General features: G+C 42.7%; 1 protein-coding gene across 2 annotated transcripts in view; it reads right to left on the bottom strand.

Moving 5' to 3' along the window:
* LOC131926063 (glutathione S-transferase A3) overlaps positions 1-17,462 on the bottom strand; it is a 33,853-nt gene that overhangs the window by 1,853 nt on the left and 14,538 nt on the right. Inside the window, exons 2-6 of one of the 2 annotated variants that reach the window (XM_059281311.1) lie at positions 10,715-10,822; positions 3,526-3,577; positions 2,373-2,505; positions 1,213-1,354; positions 211-342 (exon numbers count right to left, since the gene is read on the bottom strand). In XM_059281311.1, the coding sequence (XP_059137294.1) occupies positions 211-342; positions 1,213-1,354; positions 2,373-2,505; positions 3,526-3,577; positions 10,715-10,801 (546 nt within the window). In that variant the 5' untranslated portion in view covers positions 10,802-10,822. The remainder of the gene's footprint in view (positions 1-210; positions 343-1,212; positions 1,355-2,372; positions 2,506-3,525; positions 3,578-10,714; positions 10,823-17,462) is intronic. The other variant, XM_059281312.1, reaches the window with a different exon arrangement.

Genomic DNA, 17,462 nt, shown 5'->3' on the forward strand with positions numbered 1-17,462 from the left:
ACGTGGCAAGGTATAGATTTATAGAAATGGATTAATTTAAGATATAAGAACAGTTAAGTCTTATATAGCAATATAAGTCTCTGTGTTTACTTGGTTGGGTCTGAGCGGCTGTGGGACTGGCGGGTGTCAGAGATTTGTCCTGACTGTGGGCCAGGCCAGAAAACTCTAGCTACATATAGGCTGCGCCTGAGAGAGCTTGAAATAGAGCACCTTCAGCAGAGGGAAGTTGGCCATAATGCTGGGGTCCAGCTCTTCCACATGGTAGAGAAGTTCAACCAGGGCAATATCAGCCCTGCTCAGCCTGTTGCCAACCAGATAATCTTGTCCATGGTTCTTCAACACCTGAGAGGTTCAAGATGTTAGTCAGATCTTGAAGACAACAGCCGTCACACTGGGGCCTCTTGACTTTTTCTGAGGCTCTCAAATCAAATTTCCCCTCTGCTGCCTTTTCGGGTATATATGGAGCCCCACATCTTGCTCTCTGCCCTGACTCATGATAAAGTCAAGAAGCAGATTTCTGCCCATCATTTTGTCATCTGTCCTTCACTGCTTTTCATACATGTGTGACACTCCCAGCTCCAGCCACACTATTTCTTCCTGATCCCACACACACACACTAAAGAGGTGAAGATCTGACACTGAGGGTGTTGTTGCCTCACTGTACTCTGTAGTTTCCTAATGGGAAGTGGCTTCACCTGTGTGAAGACATCCTTCACACTTGAGTTGACTGCTTCCGTTGGTATATGCTATATTCCAAGAACACCTAGGCCCTTTTCCTCCTGACTCTGTTGTTACTGAGGATCAGTGTCTCCCCCAAATCAAGATGGTAAGAACGCCCGCTCACAGGTTGACACTCTTAGCAAGTAGGATGCTTGAGAGGGGAGTCTATCCTACAAGTTAAGGGCTCATGAATGGCTCCTGCTCCCAACAGGGGGCCTCCAGACAGCTCCTATTCCCCTCCTGCCATTGAAGACACAGACAGAAGGCAGGCATCTGTGAACCAAGGAGTAAGTCTGGCTAGAAACCAAGGTGCAATGTCTTGATTTTATACTTCATAGCATCCAGCACAGTGAGAAATAAGTGTCTGAGGTTTAACCCACACAGTGCTTGGCATTTTTGTTGCTGCAATGTTAGCTGCTCAGATGCCCCCCCCCCCCCCCGAGGACTCATAGGCATTATGAGTGCTCCAAAGGTCAAACAGCGTGCACTCACCTTCTCATAGGCAGGGAAGTAACGGTTCCTTGCTTTGTCCTTGATTGTGGTAAGAGCTGCATCCTTCTCCCCAGGAGGCATATGGGGGTAATAGAGAACCATTATCTCCAGATCTGCCACACCTTCCACATACATGTCAATGCTGAAAAACAGACAAGCTTTCTGCCAAGGCCCTCTGCCTCAGATTTTCTAGTTGAAAAATGTAAAAGGCAGTGGTCAAATAGTTCACGTGAGATGGGTGGAGCTAGTAATAATAAAATAATCTTATTTTTGCTTGCAGATTAGCAATCTTTTCAAATACACACACACACACACACACACACACACACACACACACACACACACACACACAATCTCTCTATAGCTCTGGTTGGTCTGCATATTTACTATGTTGACAGGCTGATCTTGAACTCACAGAGATTCATCCTGCCTTCATCATGGAGCACTGGGATTAAAAGCAAACACCACCTCCTCCAGTAGTAACATTCTCTTTTGAATGACCTAAAGGGCTAGCAACCTATGTTCCCCTGTTCGTCCATTCTTCTGTTAGCATTTGGTTAACATTCATTTTTTTTTTTTTTTACTTTTGAACATTATAACTAACACATCTATGAACATTCCTGTACAATTATTTCCGAGGATGTATTTTCATTTATCTTCTGTCTCATGTGGACTAGTAATGGTAATGGAACTAGTAATGGAACTGCTGGGTTATTGGTGACTTGACTTTTTGAGAAAAACCCCACTGTTCCACAGAAGATTTATTTGAATAGAGTGGTTCTATCAGGAGAGAGAAAACCTCATGATCAGTCTTGACACCCCCAAACAGCCTCTATTTCCCACAAAAAGCTTCTTGCAACCCTGGTGTCTCTGCACCAGACTCTATGAGCCACAATCAGCCTGACTGTATGCAGATTTACATGGCAACCTAGGGTCACGGCTGCAATTGTCAGAACTGGAAGATCAGCTCTTTGGGGCCTTCTCTTTACTGACAGTCAAAACTGTCCACCTCTTTTCCCTTTTCTAAAGCTATTGGCTAAATGCTGCTTCTGAAGCCCAAGCAAAGGGAAACTGGGCTCCTGTATCTCTTACTCTACATTGTTCTGTCCACTCAAGATAGGGCCTAAACCTTTCCCATAATGAGAAAAACTGTACCATACATGGCTCTCTCCTTCATGTCCTTCCCATAGAGGTTGTATTTGGAGGCGATGTAGTTGAGAATGGCTTTGGTCTGCACCAGTTTCATTCCATCAATCTCCACCATGGGCACTTGATCAAACATCAAACTCCCATCTATTGGACGAAGCAAATGAAAAGGAGAATAATGGGCTTTGTTGAAGCAAATAAAAGGATGTCTATGGGCTTATATTCTCTCTCTCATCATATATATATATATATGTGTATATATATATATATATATATATATATATGTATATATGGTCAGCCATATTCAAAGCAAAAAGTATTTGATGAATTGACTGAAATTTTAAAAACTAATTACATGGTAACTTTGTAATGAAATAGCATCAAATTTATTTTGTTTTCTGCATCTTTTGTGTCTTCTAAATTTACCCTATTATTTTATTGATAACTTATTTCATAACCATAATACTAATTCTATATTTGTTGCACATTATGTGACGGAGTGTTTATTACATGTTCGTGTATGTGTTAGGAAGAAGGTGAGGGAGGTATAAGCCAGCACTCAGCTGGTACCCTTAAAAAAAAAGAGAGAGGGTCTCAAAGTCTCTGTCTGTTCATGACATCAAGGCAAGATCACAAACCTGCTTCTGTGTGGGTTTCCTGTGTGTTTTTCACTAACAGCACGGGTCAGTATGTGCTGAGTAGGTCCAGAGACCCTCACCCATGGTTGCGGACCCTCCCCCTTTTCTCTCTCATCCTCCCTCATAGTATTCCACACAATCAACACAACCTTCCTGTTAATCCTATAATGCAGCATCACTAGGGAATTAGTTTGTAAAACCTGATAGAACTCAAGGTAAGTGGCTGACATATTTGCTGCTGGCATCTAGTGAATTGTATGTGGATGGGAGTTTGTGTGGGAACCCAAGCTAACTGCAGCAAGCATGGGAAGCAGAGACAGGACATTCACGGGGCTTTGGGGATGATTTCAGCAAATACAGAGGGTTTCGGCCCTTTTAACTGAGCTATTCACCAGATCTGCTCACAGAGACCCATGACTGACAATGTACCACCTTTTCATCAATGAATACTACACTTACATAGGTAATGTCTAATGTTTAAAGCTTCCACTGGAAACCTTCTCAGGAGCATTTAGATCTTTGTTCTTACCGTTTCTTAGCCTTGCCAAGTCATCCCGACTTTTCAGATATTTTTCTTCGAACTAGAATACAGAAAGAATAAACAAGTCTTTATTAATTAATTTCATTGCATTCCAGGCTTTTCACTTTGATGATTCCTATTTGTAGATAATATGAGAGAAGAAAGGACTTTTTTGTTTTGTTTTTAGTTGGTACATAGATGCATTAATCATGGCTTGTGGAAATTTATGGCAGATCTTTTAAGAAAGGAGCTGTGGTCACAGCACATCACTTCTCCGTCTTGTAGTTGATGACAGCTGTTCCAGGACTGTTCCTATGTTGCTGATTAAGTCCTGAGTTGCAGAATTGCCAGTGAAAGGAGAATGCTGACTGCCCATTGCTTCTGGCTGTCATTTATAACATTTCGGTTTATTCCCAAAGAGATCAGAAGGAACATCGTGCGTCTCCAGCATGGAATATGGCACAGGCCAGGGCCTAGCATTTGCCGGTCACAGTGCTTCTCTCCTCAGGAGCCCTGCTGTGGATGATGCAGATCCATTTTTCCCCACACTACTTTATTCTTGCCAGTAAAATTACCTCTCCTGGAGAATGGGCACACAATTATATAGAATTCCCGATTTAAGAAGTAATTAATGTTTTTACACTATTTTCTTGTCACTAAAATCTTTGGGTTCTGAGATGGCTTTGTGAGTTGGGTATGACCTTTAGAGTGTACTAAGTTCTTTACATTGGCCGTGTTGCTAAGTGTTCCCATGTCTTGGTATCCTAATCCATAGAATGCATTTCCTTACACTGTCTGTTTTGGGTTGATCTCAGGACTAAATCACTAATGCATGCAAGTAAAAATCACCAGTTGCATATCAAGTATTCAGTAAACATAAGACATCATTAAGATCTTAAACAGTGGGTGTGTATACACAAAACATATCTCTCAATTCAGAGGGGATAAGAGATAGTTCATTTTGGATTTCAGTTTGAGTAGCCATTGGCCTAAACACATGGATTTAGATTACACCAAGTTCAATTGTTCCAACATGGAATCAGTGTCATGACATCTTTATGGTAACAAAGCAAAGAGGTCACAAGTCAAGCCATTTTTCAAATACAGTGTTAGAAACATTACAGAGGTAGATAAGAGTCAAGTGGTAGAATCTCAACCATAGGCCTCTGATGCTATTTGATAATATTATCAGCCCTTCCATTGGTGGGAAACAGCTTCTATTAAGTTTATACATTTCCAGGAGTTTTTATGTGTTTATGGGCTGTTAATTTTGACACTGAGGTGGGCAAAGAATAGCTCTTTACGGGGCTAAAGATTGCCCAAGATAAATAGGAATTAGCCTTTGGGTCTGTGACATGCCACACTCTCCACAATTTTAATCAGCCTCTGCAGACTTAGCTTCTTTGTAGGAATTCTGGTTCACATGTGGTTTTTAACAACATCCTTTTTGTTTTTAAATATAGTCTAAACTGGCCTCATATTGATGAAAAATGTATTTCATCCTAGATCCATATCCAATAATTTAAATTTCTTTTCTTTTTTTCCCGAGATAAGATATTGTGTTTGTAATGTCAGCTGGAAGCAGAGCCTTCTATCAGCTACAACTACGGGAGCCATGTATATTTAATAGAAATAGGAAAGTTAGCCGGGCGGTGGTGGCGCACGCCTTTAATCCCAGCACTCGGGAGGCAGAGCCAGGCGGATCTCTGTGAGTTCAAGGCCAGCCTGGGCTACCAAGTGAGTTCCAGGAAAGGCGCAAAGCTACACAGAGAAACCCTGTCTCGAAAAAAACAAAAAAAAAAAAAAAAAAGAAAAAAAAAAGAAATAGGAAAGTTAGTTTTTACATAATATGCAAGTTGTTCTTCAGGCAGAGTCCAGGCAAAAGTCCATGCAAAGAGTTATCAAGGCATGTGCCTCTTGTTGACATGCTTGTGGCCATGTCTCATACAGTCAATCACTTATCACGGGAAAGACTTCATTTGCTTATTTGTAAAGTTGGAGGAAGTGTATTCTCCTTTAAAATAATAGTGGAATGTTTTCCAAACACCCGGTACCTCACTTGCCCCACAGAAATCAAGTATCGTTACATGATATAATGCTGTTATTTTCAGTGACTTTGCGAGTTTCCTGGAATTCCTCATTGTAAGAAGTCAGGACATCAGGGTTATTTAGCATGCTCCATGGATCAGTTTCTTGTGGATCTATATGATCACGTGGTATCATACCCAGGGACAATAAGGTGGGATGATAACAATTTGCCAAACACCCCCCCCCAGGAAAAACATAAAGGATGGAGGGTGGTCTCACCAGCAGGGTGGGCAAGGTGGGATGGGACTGGAGTGTGATGCTGATGCTGAGGCTCCTGATGGATAGGGCTATAATGATCACCCTTTGTACAGAGTAGGTCTGAGCCAGAGGATCCAGGTGACTTGTTCTCAGCAGGCTCCTCAGTCATGCTGAGAGGCAGGAGAGGAAGCTGCATCACTGCCACATGCTCTTCCTGCATGAACTCACTCTGCCTAGAAGCTCCGAACTCTTGACACACAAGGTCGCCATCTGATTGCTTGGGAAAACTGACCACTCATTTATGTAAAGAAAACAGTCTGTGCTGATTCTACAATTTTTTTTTCTTGTTTCTTCATTAAATTGAAACAGGATTAGGCCATACAATCCATATATTCACAGAGTGAAAGGGGACTAATCCGAGGTTTTGATAAACATTTTGCTATGAAGCTGAGGAGGCCATGGAAGCCCAGCTGGAAGATGGGGCCTCATATTGTAATCTCCCTTTCTGATCACTGCCTCCCAGGAACAAGATCTCTTGGCAGTTTCCATGACTTCCTTTTCAGAAAAACTGTCACCCAGTTATGGGCTCCCTCTGGCCTGAACTGAGAATTTTTTTTGTCCTTGTGACAGTTCTAGAAAGCAGTGTTCAACTGAATCACAGAGATCCATACTGGATTCCTGCTCCAACAGTTGCAAAAATTGCCTTTTAACCCTGTAAAAAACTGGATTCCATGTCATATATATATATATATATATATATATATATATATATATGTGTGTGTGTGTGTGTGTGTGTGTGTGTGTGTGTGTGTGTGTGTGTGTGTAAAAATGTATATATATACATATATATATTTAAATCAAGTATACATAAATATATACTGAAATAGAGAATTCCTGAAATGAAATTGTGTCTGGCTGTAAGTGAAAAACTCCTGGAAGGAGTTTGTGTCTGCCTGCAGAGGTTTGTGGACCAACTGGAACTTCAGTATCGTGGAGAGATTGGAATTTTACAGGTTCAAATACTAATTACTTTGTCTTGGGCTAGTTTTAGCCTTGTGGAGCAGCCATTCCATGCCCCACTGTTTATCTGAACTATCATCTCATGATAGTAAGTAAAAACCTTTTAGAGGTTATTAACTTAGAACTAACATCTTGTGATAATAGGTAGAAACCTCTTAGAAGCTATTAACTCAGCAGGACACTAGCTTCCTCCAACCCGAGAGCTAAGACTGTCATCAGAGACTCTCTTAGGCCTATAGAATAGCTCTCCTCATCTCCTTGTCCCTGCCTCTCTGGTGTACTGGCCTTGATTTGTGACCTTTTCTTTTGTTCTGTAAAACTATAAAAACCCTGTGGACCTACTTTCATGTTGGAACATGGAATTTGAGGTAACCTAAATTGTGTTCCCTGGGGCCATGGTCACTCAAATAGCTCCAGAATAAACTGTCTCCATTCCCCTTTAAGATGAGAACTATGGCTTTTATGTTGGCAATGCAATGCCCCAAAGCCAGCACCGTGTCTGTCTGTTATGGCCCTGTATCCCCAGGATCCGCCAAACAACCAGACTGCTCGAGATAACATGAATGAACGTGTTTCATGGGTAACGGAAGGTTTGTACTGTGTCTCCTGCCCACCCCTCCTCTGGAGCATGTATTTTCATGTAATTCCATTTGTTTCCTTAGTGTGTATGCTTCAATCCTTTTATTGTTGCCATGTTGGATATGTATACACGTCAACAGAAAATCGTGATGTTCTTCTTTGTACCCCTCACTTACTTTCAGCAATTATCAAATAAAGGCAACAGGCTTTCATCTACACCTCTTCTTTTGTGATCACTTGAAGGAAATCTCAAATTTCATGTTCACTCACACCCTCTATAACAATGTCTGAGTCAACAGCAAACTGTTAGTGCAAATGCGGTCCCATAGGCTATAGCGGAATTTCAGACTTACTACCGCATGGTGACTGCATAGATTAAAAAGAGGCTGGAGGAGCAGAACTGCTGTGGGACGTTTAGGAAGACTCACAGGAACATTCCTTTAAAGTTGAAAACATGGACCTCAACATGGTACAATCTTTCATTTGCGAAGAGGAAAATCGCGCTCCATTATCTGCTCTCAGGGATGTCAAGAAAACTCATGAGAGAGCGACATCTCTTCTTATGAGCCTAAGGCAGATGCCTCAACAGCTGCTCCAGAGGGAGGCATCATCCTCATAGGAGACAACAATTCATGCAGGTCACTGTCCCAGGACTTTCCAGTGTGACAAGATATGGAGGAAGAAGAGGATGATGACATCGACGATCAGATCACCATCAGGCTGAGGCCAGTGTGTGTCTTATGTTTAAATAACACTTACCAAAAAAAAAAAAAAAAAAAAAAAAAGGAAAACATTAAAAATAGACAAAATTTAGAAATATTTTATTTGGCTACACAATGTGTGCTCTTTCTGATTGTTAATGACAAAAGCAAAAAATGTTTAAAAAATGAAATTTGTGAAGTTGCACGTTTACATTAAGGTTAATTTATTATTGAGGATTTTTTCGTAATCTAGTGTTCCCTGAATGTAAAGCGTTTATGAACAATCTACTGTTGTTGGAAGTCAGTCAGCCTCTGCTACTGTAGCAAATCCCTGAGATAAGCAACATAAGAGAAGGAAAGTTTATCTCGGCTCAGGCTTTCAGAGGTTTCGGTCCTCGCTCAGTGGCCTTCATTGCTTTTGGGCCTGGCTAGAACATTCAGGCAAGACCACCTGCTGGAGCCAACTGTTCGTATGGCTGCTGTAAGCAAAGAGAGAGAAAGAGGCTGGAGTCCAAGAATGCCTCTTAAGAGCAGACATCCTAGGACCTAACTTCCTCCAACCAGGCCCCACCTCTTACAGGTCCCACGGCTGCCCAACATAGCCACAGGTTGGGGACTGGAGTTCTCAGACCTTTGGAGGGCATTTCAGACCCACACGGTCTTAAACAGTGATGCCTTGGGCTTCCCTTCACTCACTCCTCAGTCCTTGACTCACAATTTCCATTCTAAGCACTATGCAGGGTGAGCACTTTACACAATTATTTTTCTATGTTTACATTCATAAGTAATTATCATAGTGTTCTAATTCCTACAACATTTAGTTCAGTAACATTCTGTACAAATTTGTGGCCTAAAAGCACTATGGTATGCCATTTGGCCTAGGTACATTTTATATTATACCCCTTATTTTCCTCCAACTGTAGAATGTTGAACTAAGAACTGAACTGCCAAATGATACAACTAAAAGAGTATATGACTTTTTAAAATCTCTTTTGGGGGGATGAAGATGGTTATTTGTGTCTTTGATTTACTTATTAATCTTTTAATTGTTTTTAAGCTAAGAGATGAAGCAGTTGCTTTAATTACATTTTCACACACACACACACACACACACACACACACACACACGTGCATGAGTGTGTATGTGTGTGAGTGATTGTACTTGGTTCTCCTTCATCTCCCTTCCCCACTGCCTTGGCCTCATTTCCTCTGCCTCTGTTTCATCCTTAAATAGTTCAAATTGTTTCTCTTGAGCATAGGAACTGGGCTGGGAAAAATAGTTTATTTGGAAAAATGCTTGCTGTGTGTGCATGGTGACCTGAGTTGGATTCCCAGATCCCACGTAAAATAGCTGAATGTGGTGGTGTGTCCTTGTAATCCCAGAGCTGAAGAAGTAGAACCCATGCAAACTTGAGGCTCCCTGGCCAATCAACCTTGCCTATATAGTGCGCGCCAGGGCAGTGAAGAGCCTGTCTACAAAAAAAAAAGGCTGATCCTGGAGAAATCATCACACTTGCACACTTGAGGCAATCCTCCGGCCTCCACACATGTGCCCACATGTAAGATGAATTGCTAAACAGTCTTATTAATAACAAAACAAAACAAAACAAAACATGGAGCCAGATATTGGGGTAAAAAATGAGAGATCAGAGGAATAGAACAAGCCACAAAAGCCACAACCAACCTCACCTTACCAACTCCTCAGCCTCCAAAGAGAGCTACTTCCTGTATACTCATGCCTATATACCTTTCTGTGCTCTACCATCTCACTTCCTCTTTCCGCTCAGCTTTATCACTTCCTGTCTGTCTGTACAGACCTCCAAACCTTTATGGTTAACTAGTATTGGAATTAAAGGCATGTGCCACCATGTCTGGTTCTGTTCCCAGTGTGGCCTTGAACTCACAGAGATCTGGATGGATCTCTGCCTCCTGAATGCTAGATTAAAGGTGTGTCCTACCACTGTCTGACCTTTAGGTTTAATTTAGTGGCTGGCTTTTTCCTCTGATCCCCAGATAAGCTTTATTGGAGTGCACAAATAAAACATCACCCCACCCACATAACATATGCATCTGCACACACAGATTCACATACACAAATAATAAAAAACAAAACACAGAGTCTGTGCTAAAAACAACTACAATGCATGAGCACACCAAGAACATTAAAGTAACTTTGCAACACCATAGGCAATGTTTATGTTTCTGTTTTTTTCTCTAAGTGGCATAAGTTTTCCATTTACATTTTTACTGATGGTTTAAATTGAAATAAAGTATACAAGTTTTGATAAATTACTTACACTTATCTTAGTGTTTTTGAAGATTTATTTTATTGTCTCTTTGTGGGTCTGTGTATACATGTGATATATAACTTGAACTCAGGTCCTCTGGAAGTGCAGCAAGTGCTCATTAACTGCTGAACCATTTCTCCAGTCCTTATTTTAATGTTAATGATCGCTGATGAAAACAATTAATAGTTTATTAAGATAGTAAATTAATAGTTGGCATGTTTTATTGTAGGTCGTTCAGGAGGACACTTTGATGGCCCATGTGAGAAAAATGTTTGGTAAAATCAATTTCATGTTCAACTTAAAATGACTCAAGTCGAAACATACCTCCACTCCAGCTGCAGCCAAGAGCCACCGGACAGGCTCCATCCTGCCCCGGCCGTCGAAGTAGTGAAGGACCGGCTTCCCTGCCATGGCAGCAAATGCTTGGTTTTTCTAAACAGGAATGAAACACACTGGCTGTTAAAAGTCTGTCCTGTGAGGGTGTTTGGACAGCAGCCACTACACTGAAGAAGGCTGGCTTCCTTATGCCAGTGTTGGAGACATTCCAGGAATATGTTCCCTAGTCCAAAGGAACCACCCTCTGATTGCACAAACCAGATTAGCGTCTCCATTAGTTAAAATGTGACTTAAAAAAAAAAAAAAAAAACAAAACCGGTTCATCGGTCAGAGTGGAGGATAAAAATGTGTGGGACGTAATGGGAAAACAGAGTACCAGCAAACTACAGTTTACTGTAGACCTCTAATGGTCCTACCCACTACACCCCACTCTCTTTTTCTCTCTTCCCTTCCTATCCTCTCATCTCCCTCCTCCTCCCCTTTTAAAGGTTTAACCCAGGGCTTTTCATATGCTTGGGAAGCTCTGTATCCCAGCCCAGATCTCTGGACACAGTGCCTGTAATAGTCACATGACCATAGGAACTGGCTGTTTCTCCATTTTTTCAGTTAAGGAAACTGGCTATCAGGGAACTTTGAGGCATGGTTCACAACCACAGCAAACCAGTGACAGACATGAATAATCACAGAGAGGAATAAAACAAGAAGGATCTGTATCCTCGTGTAGGAAGGCTCGTGACTGAGTGTATCAAACCCAGAGGACATGGCCAGCAGCACGACCAGGGCAGCAGGCACTTTTCAGCCCTTGGGCTGTTAGGCTCTGTTTGATCAAAAGCAGAGGTCAGGCATCAAAGGGTCTGGTGCACCAAACGGAGAGTGTGTGCTGAGAATAACTCAGCTGCCCTCTAAAACGGTCATATCTGCCCATGACATAGAATGCCAATTCCTTGCCTCTTTGAGATGCGATTTTTCTTTCTTTGCGTCTGCATTTCTATGTGAAATCAAGGAAAAGAGGTTTTGCTGAGTTCATTTTACAGAACATAGACCCACGTGTCAGGTCCAAAAGAAACTCCATTTCCCCAAATTCTGGTGGTTAGCCAAAGGCAGCATTCCTGTGAAACCTGAAACAGGTTTCCCTGTACCAAAAGGAGCCAAGTCCCTGGCAGAAGGCTCTCTGAGGTGCCTAACAGCATACCAAAGCACATGCTGGTTCCAGGCTCCCTAGGTATCACAAGTACCTGTTGCACATTTCAAAGTCCAGGCTAGCATCCTAGCCCTTCTCACCTCCTCCCCTACCCAAAACTTCTCCAGCTCCTGGGCTTCCCGACTCCCCCTCCTTATAACTTATGCTCCGTCTTTTGCCTGCACTTTGTCTTCCTCTGTCTCCCTCCCCCCAGCCCAGCTCTGCTGAGCTCCACCTCCCTCCTTCTCCCTCCCACCCCCACCCCGCCTCTCTCTGCTCAGCTCCTGCTTCTCTCCTGGCCAGGTCTAGTCTAGTGACCATATTCAAGCTACTACCTTCTCTCTGCTCTGAACTCTTTCCAATGTCTCTTGCTGTTCTCTCTCTCTCATCTAAAACAAAGACCACCCCGTTAACCATGCCACGGAGCAGTCATATCATCAGTTCATCTGGTGATGAAAAAACCAGGAATGGCAAAAATATACCCCTTTCCAAGGGGTTGGGCCTCTCCTAAGCCATTCAGGCTGCTGATCAGAACTCTCCTAAGCAGTGGATCATTTGTTTCTTCTGGCTTTTGCTAAACCGCCATATTCAAACTCTAGCTGCTTCTTCCCGGCACCTGCTCCCTCCCGGTAAATGAGGTCTCAGAGTTGCATGCTCTGTCTCTGTTCCTTCCTGGGTCCTATGACTCCTGCCTCCTTGCTCAGCTCACTCTTGGAGCATACTCTGGTTCTACAAAAGTTGAAGTTGGGTCAGGCAGCTTCTCTTGCCCTGCTGGATACCCATCACATGGAAAGGGACACCTATCCTTTGTGGTTTGGAAAAATGGAGTTTCTTTTGGACCTGATGCCAAGCTAAGGGTTTTCCACATCTGCCATATTGGGTATTTTCATCAGTTCATCTATCTTCATTTTATCGTAATTAAAAAAATCACCTAATGAGACTTACAAAATTTCTTTCCAGTGTACGGCTGTAGAGACAGAGGTTTCCAGAGGAGCCTCCCCAAGATGAAGCGCCGTTCCAGTATTCACTATTCTATTCGAAACCAAGGTCTAGGTTGTATTAGTTGTGGTATTAGTTTCAAAATATGGTGGAAATCTCTAGGTGGGTTATGGAATCCACTTTTTTTTTTTTTTTTTTTTTTTTTGGTTTTTCGAGACAGGGTTTCTCTGTGTAGCTTTGCGCCTTTCCTGGGACTCACTTGGTAGCCCAGGGTGGCCTCGAACTCACAGAGATCCGCCTGCCTCTGCCTCCCGAGTGCTGGGATTAAAGGCGTGCGCCACCACCTCCCGGCCGGAATCCACTTTTTTTAATGAAATAGAAAAGGATAGGAAGTATCACAGTGCAGAAAGGATTAAGGACATGGATGTGTTTTCAGTTCAGTGTGTGTACCTTGTATGTGTGGACATATGCATGTGTGTATGCTCACTCAGTCACTGTGAATGAATAATAGATCCTGCTGAGTCATTAAGGAAATTTGATGCTCTCATCTCTGGCTGCTTGGAGGTAGAACACAGCAAAGAACCAGAGATAAAATGCAGTGGGTCCTGGGCCAAATGGAGCCAGCGAGGTCATGAGAGTAAACTAAATACCCAGGAGTCACTGAGACCAGAGGCTCCAGCGCTGCACTTGGGGAAACTCCCTTCCCCTCAGACCCCAAGACTGTTAGAAAACATTACATTTCTTTTTGGAAAGTTTTGATGTTGTGCAGTTTGAAACAATCTCCTTGTCTTTACCAACAGATGTATTTTTTAAATTATGTGCACTTGGATTTAAAATAGCAAACTACTTTAAATTGCATCACTTAAGATGTAGAGCTTTTAAGCTCCAACCTTTACATTATAAAATCTGTTGGAAAAGAGACTACTCTGTCCTTCTGACTATTTAGAATGTGAGTACTGCATGTTCTTATTATGGGGATAATTCAGCAGAATGAAAGGGAGAGTAAAGTTCACTTGGCTTCAGGTATTTGATTATTGGGGACACAGAGCCAAGTGATTCAAATCTGCTCACTAATCCTATTATTATTGATAGAGGATCGAGTTCCACAGTATTTCATCATAATGCTCCTCACTCTAATGTTCTCCAGTTTCCAAACAAGAGCCTTCCAAAGGTCGATTCATGACCGGACAAAGAGTATCACACAGCCTCACAGAGTCCACAGAATGACAATGAGAGAGACTCAATGACTTGATGGGGTCTCAACATGTTCCTGAGTCACAGGAGTAACTGCCCTGTCTACAACATCATGGAAACAGCTCATGGTGCTCGACATACAGAGAGTTTCATCAAGGTCAGTGAGAAACACTACACTCCCACTCTCACAGCATTTGATTACTGACTTTCTCCTGGTGCAGGTCAGGGATTCTCCACTCCATCCTGCAGCCCTCCCTGAGCTCCATGCTGCTCTCCTGAGGACCTACTGCCCATTTCCCAGAGTCCTTCAGCCTAGTCAAGGTTGAAGAAGGAATGAGGGAGCCTCTATTCATTAATGCCCTTCTATGAGCAGCTTTTCTGGAACTCCAGAGAAAGAAAATTTCATAAAGCTTTTCAGTGCTTTACTTTGAAGACTTAAGGAACTCAGTGCGATGAGGACAACATAGCTTTATTTGTTCCAGTAAGAAAACTGGCTTCTGTGTGTGGTGGTACATGACTGTAATCCTAGTATGTGGGATGCTGAGGCAGGAGGATAAAGAGTTTGAGGCTAGGTGGAACAATATATATATATATATATATATATATATATATATATATATAGTCTCAAAATAACAACAACAAAACAAAATACAAGGAAGCAAAAATAATAGAAAGAAGAAAATATGTTTTAAAAAAAGGGAACAAATCTATAGTGATTCCAGTAGTAAATAAGGGGAGTTACATCTCTGATGATTCATAACATCTGGCTAAGAGTGGTACATCCTTAAGAGGTAGAAGGAAGTCTTACACATAAGTCCTTCCATTTAGAGACACATGGACTCAATAGGTTACTAAATCTGAGTCTCAGTTTCTCTTCTGACTGTAGAGACAGTTTACACCTGCCTACCTTCAGGGGCCAAAGAGCAGTACAGAATCCTCATATAACATTCATAATAGAAACATAGCACAAGCACATTCACCATTGCCCTAGTTCCTAGGAGACTAGCAAGTGTTGGAACATCAGCCACCCCATCTGGAGCCATTGCAATGCATCAGGGATGATCGTTGTCTGATTTGGTCCTTTCCCTGTAAGGTTTTACAGGAATTCATGGGCCTCCTGCAAAGCTGCAGAGCAGCATGTACTCAACAGTAACTTCACATCATCTGTCTCTAGGGACCTCCACCTGTGATCCTGATTCAGATGGATAAGCAAGTGAGAACCATGGGAGAAGGCAAGTCATCTAAGACAATGAAGATGCTATCCCTTCTGCACTGGGGTTGGGGTGCTACTTGACCGAAAGAATAGATTTTGGAAGTCTGAGATGTCTGCCTTCTTCCCTTCAAATCAGGACCACATCTCACACAAACACTACTGTGCAGCATCTTGCCAGCCTGCTCCTCTATAACATCTATTCAATATCCTTTTCCACAGATTCATTTCCCGTGAACTGTTAGACCTGGTTATTTTGACACCTGGACTTTCAGCCCCTTTCCCCCCAGTGGTAACATTTGTTTCGTGGCATTATTGACTTCCACATTCTAATGACCTATGCATTCTAGCTAACTGCCAAATGCTCAGGGTTTGTCCTTCCCATTCATACTTCTCAAGTGTTAGCCCTTGAAAAGTCAGCTCCTTGACTGATCCTCAGCCAGATCTTAGGCTGCTTCCCCAGTGCAGAGGCTGGGGACTCATTGGACCATCACAGCCTGAGGGTAGGGGATATACATATGAAATACTGTACACTCTTGGGTTGTAGAGGTCATGAATCCCTCTCAACATACTAAAACAGAGAGGGAAATCCTTCATAGGAAGGGTAAGCCAGCCAAAATGGGCAGTGTTATGTAGCTATTTCCTCTGACTCAAAAATATAGTCTTATGAAGGAACTAAGCTTATGAGTCTAAGGAAGCTAAGGAAACCCAAGAGGCTCAGGAAGATCATAAAAGCTACAAGATTCACAAGGCCCCTCCACAAGGTGATAAAAGTAGTGAACAATTGCTCGGAAAGGATTGTCCACTGGACCTTCCTACAACCCAGGCAGGAAGCTCTAGGAGGCAGATTTGAGTCATTACCTATGCCTTTGATTCAACGTGCTCCTGAAATTAATCTCAGTAAAGTCCTTAGTTCCCAAAGTTAGATGTGGATGAAATTGTTGCCTTCATTTGTCAATGGTGCCCTATCTGGGGTAAGTAGATACTTTTTCATGTCTCCCCAGGAAAGGTCACACACTGACAATTGTGCTGAGTTTGGGGAACTCTATCTGTCCTGCCATTCCTCTGCTGTGCCAAGAGATGCCTGAATCCTACAGAGGGGATGTCACTGGTGATCTGCTTAATTACTGCAAAGACTAGATGACAATCTACCGCTCCTGACATGGAAAATGACTTGCTTCTACAGCAGTAAATCTCAGTCTGGATTTTCCTAGCCTACATAGTTTTAGGACATTGTTGCTGGCGGTGGAAGATGTGGCTCAAGGCTGCCAGCTGTAGCAGCTGGAGTTTTACTCAGAGACTCTGCTCACTGGAAGCCGGGATACTCAGACTCATGCCCCAGGGAAGAATTTCAGGGTATGTCAGCAGAAAGCAGTGTTGGAGTTCATGAGGAAAAGGCCTGCCTTCCACTCAAGGCTCAGGGTCTTCTACATGTGCAGGTCCAGTAGAAGAGCAGGTAGAAAGAGCCTACAAGCTGGAAAATGGGGAGGGGTGCTGTGAAGTGCAGTTCTCCTCCATGACATGGCTGCTGCCTACTTGAACCCATTGCCACCATAGTTACCTGCACAAAATCAATCCAGTTAAAAATTCCAGTGTGAGAGAGAAGAGCTTCCTAGTGCTCCACCCCTGCTTGAAGAGCTATTGGGGGCTGACAGCTGCTGAGGCAGAGGAGTCACTTCACTGGTAGGTTGATCATGACCCAGTGAATGATTCCACATCCTTGTGCATTTGGGCAAAACTAACTGGACTCAGTGGGTAGCAAAGCAAGAGGATGGCAGGAAGTTGGGAGGGATGATGTGTCTGAGAGGGGAAGCAGAAGGAGCTGGAATGATGGAGGGAGAGAGGGAATAGGAATTGGATATAGCCAAGACACCTTGTACATAGAATAAAAGAATGAAAATAAAATAGACTGAAAAATCACTGCCTAAAAATGGTTTTAGTATAGATTTAATTAGAGAGAGGGAGGGAAAGGGAGAGGGAGAAGGAGGAAGGGAGAAGAAAGGAGGGAGGGGAGAGAGAGGAAGGGGAGGGTACAGGGTGGAGGAGGACTATTTGGAACAAGGAAGGAGACTAGCAGAAGAGGGGGCAAGAGAGGGTAGCAGGGATAAATATGGTCAAAGTACAATTATATACTTGATTGCAAGTATCTGGATGAACTCAGTGTTTCTCAATATTTCTGAAAAAATAAGAGAATAGTTGTGTAAACCCAAATA

Source organism: Peromyscus eremicus, chromosome 16_21, assembly GCF_949786415.1.
Source record: "Peromyscus eremicus chromosome 16_21, PerEre_H2_v1, whole genome shotgun sequence".
In the NCBI taxonomy this organism is placed as follows: Eukaryota; Metazoa; Chordata; class Mammalia; order Rodentia; family Cricetidae; genus Peromyscus; species Peromyscus eremicus.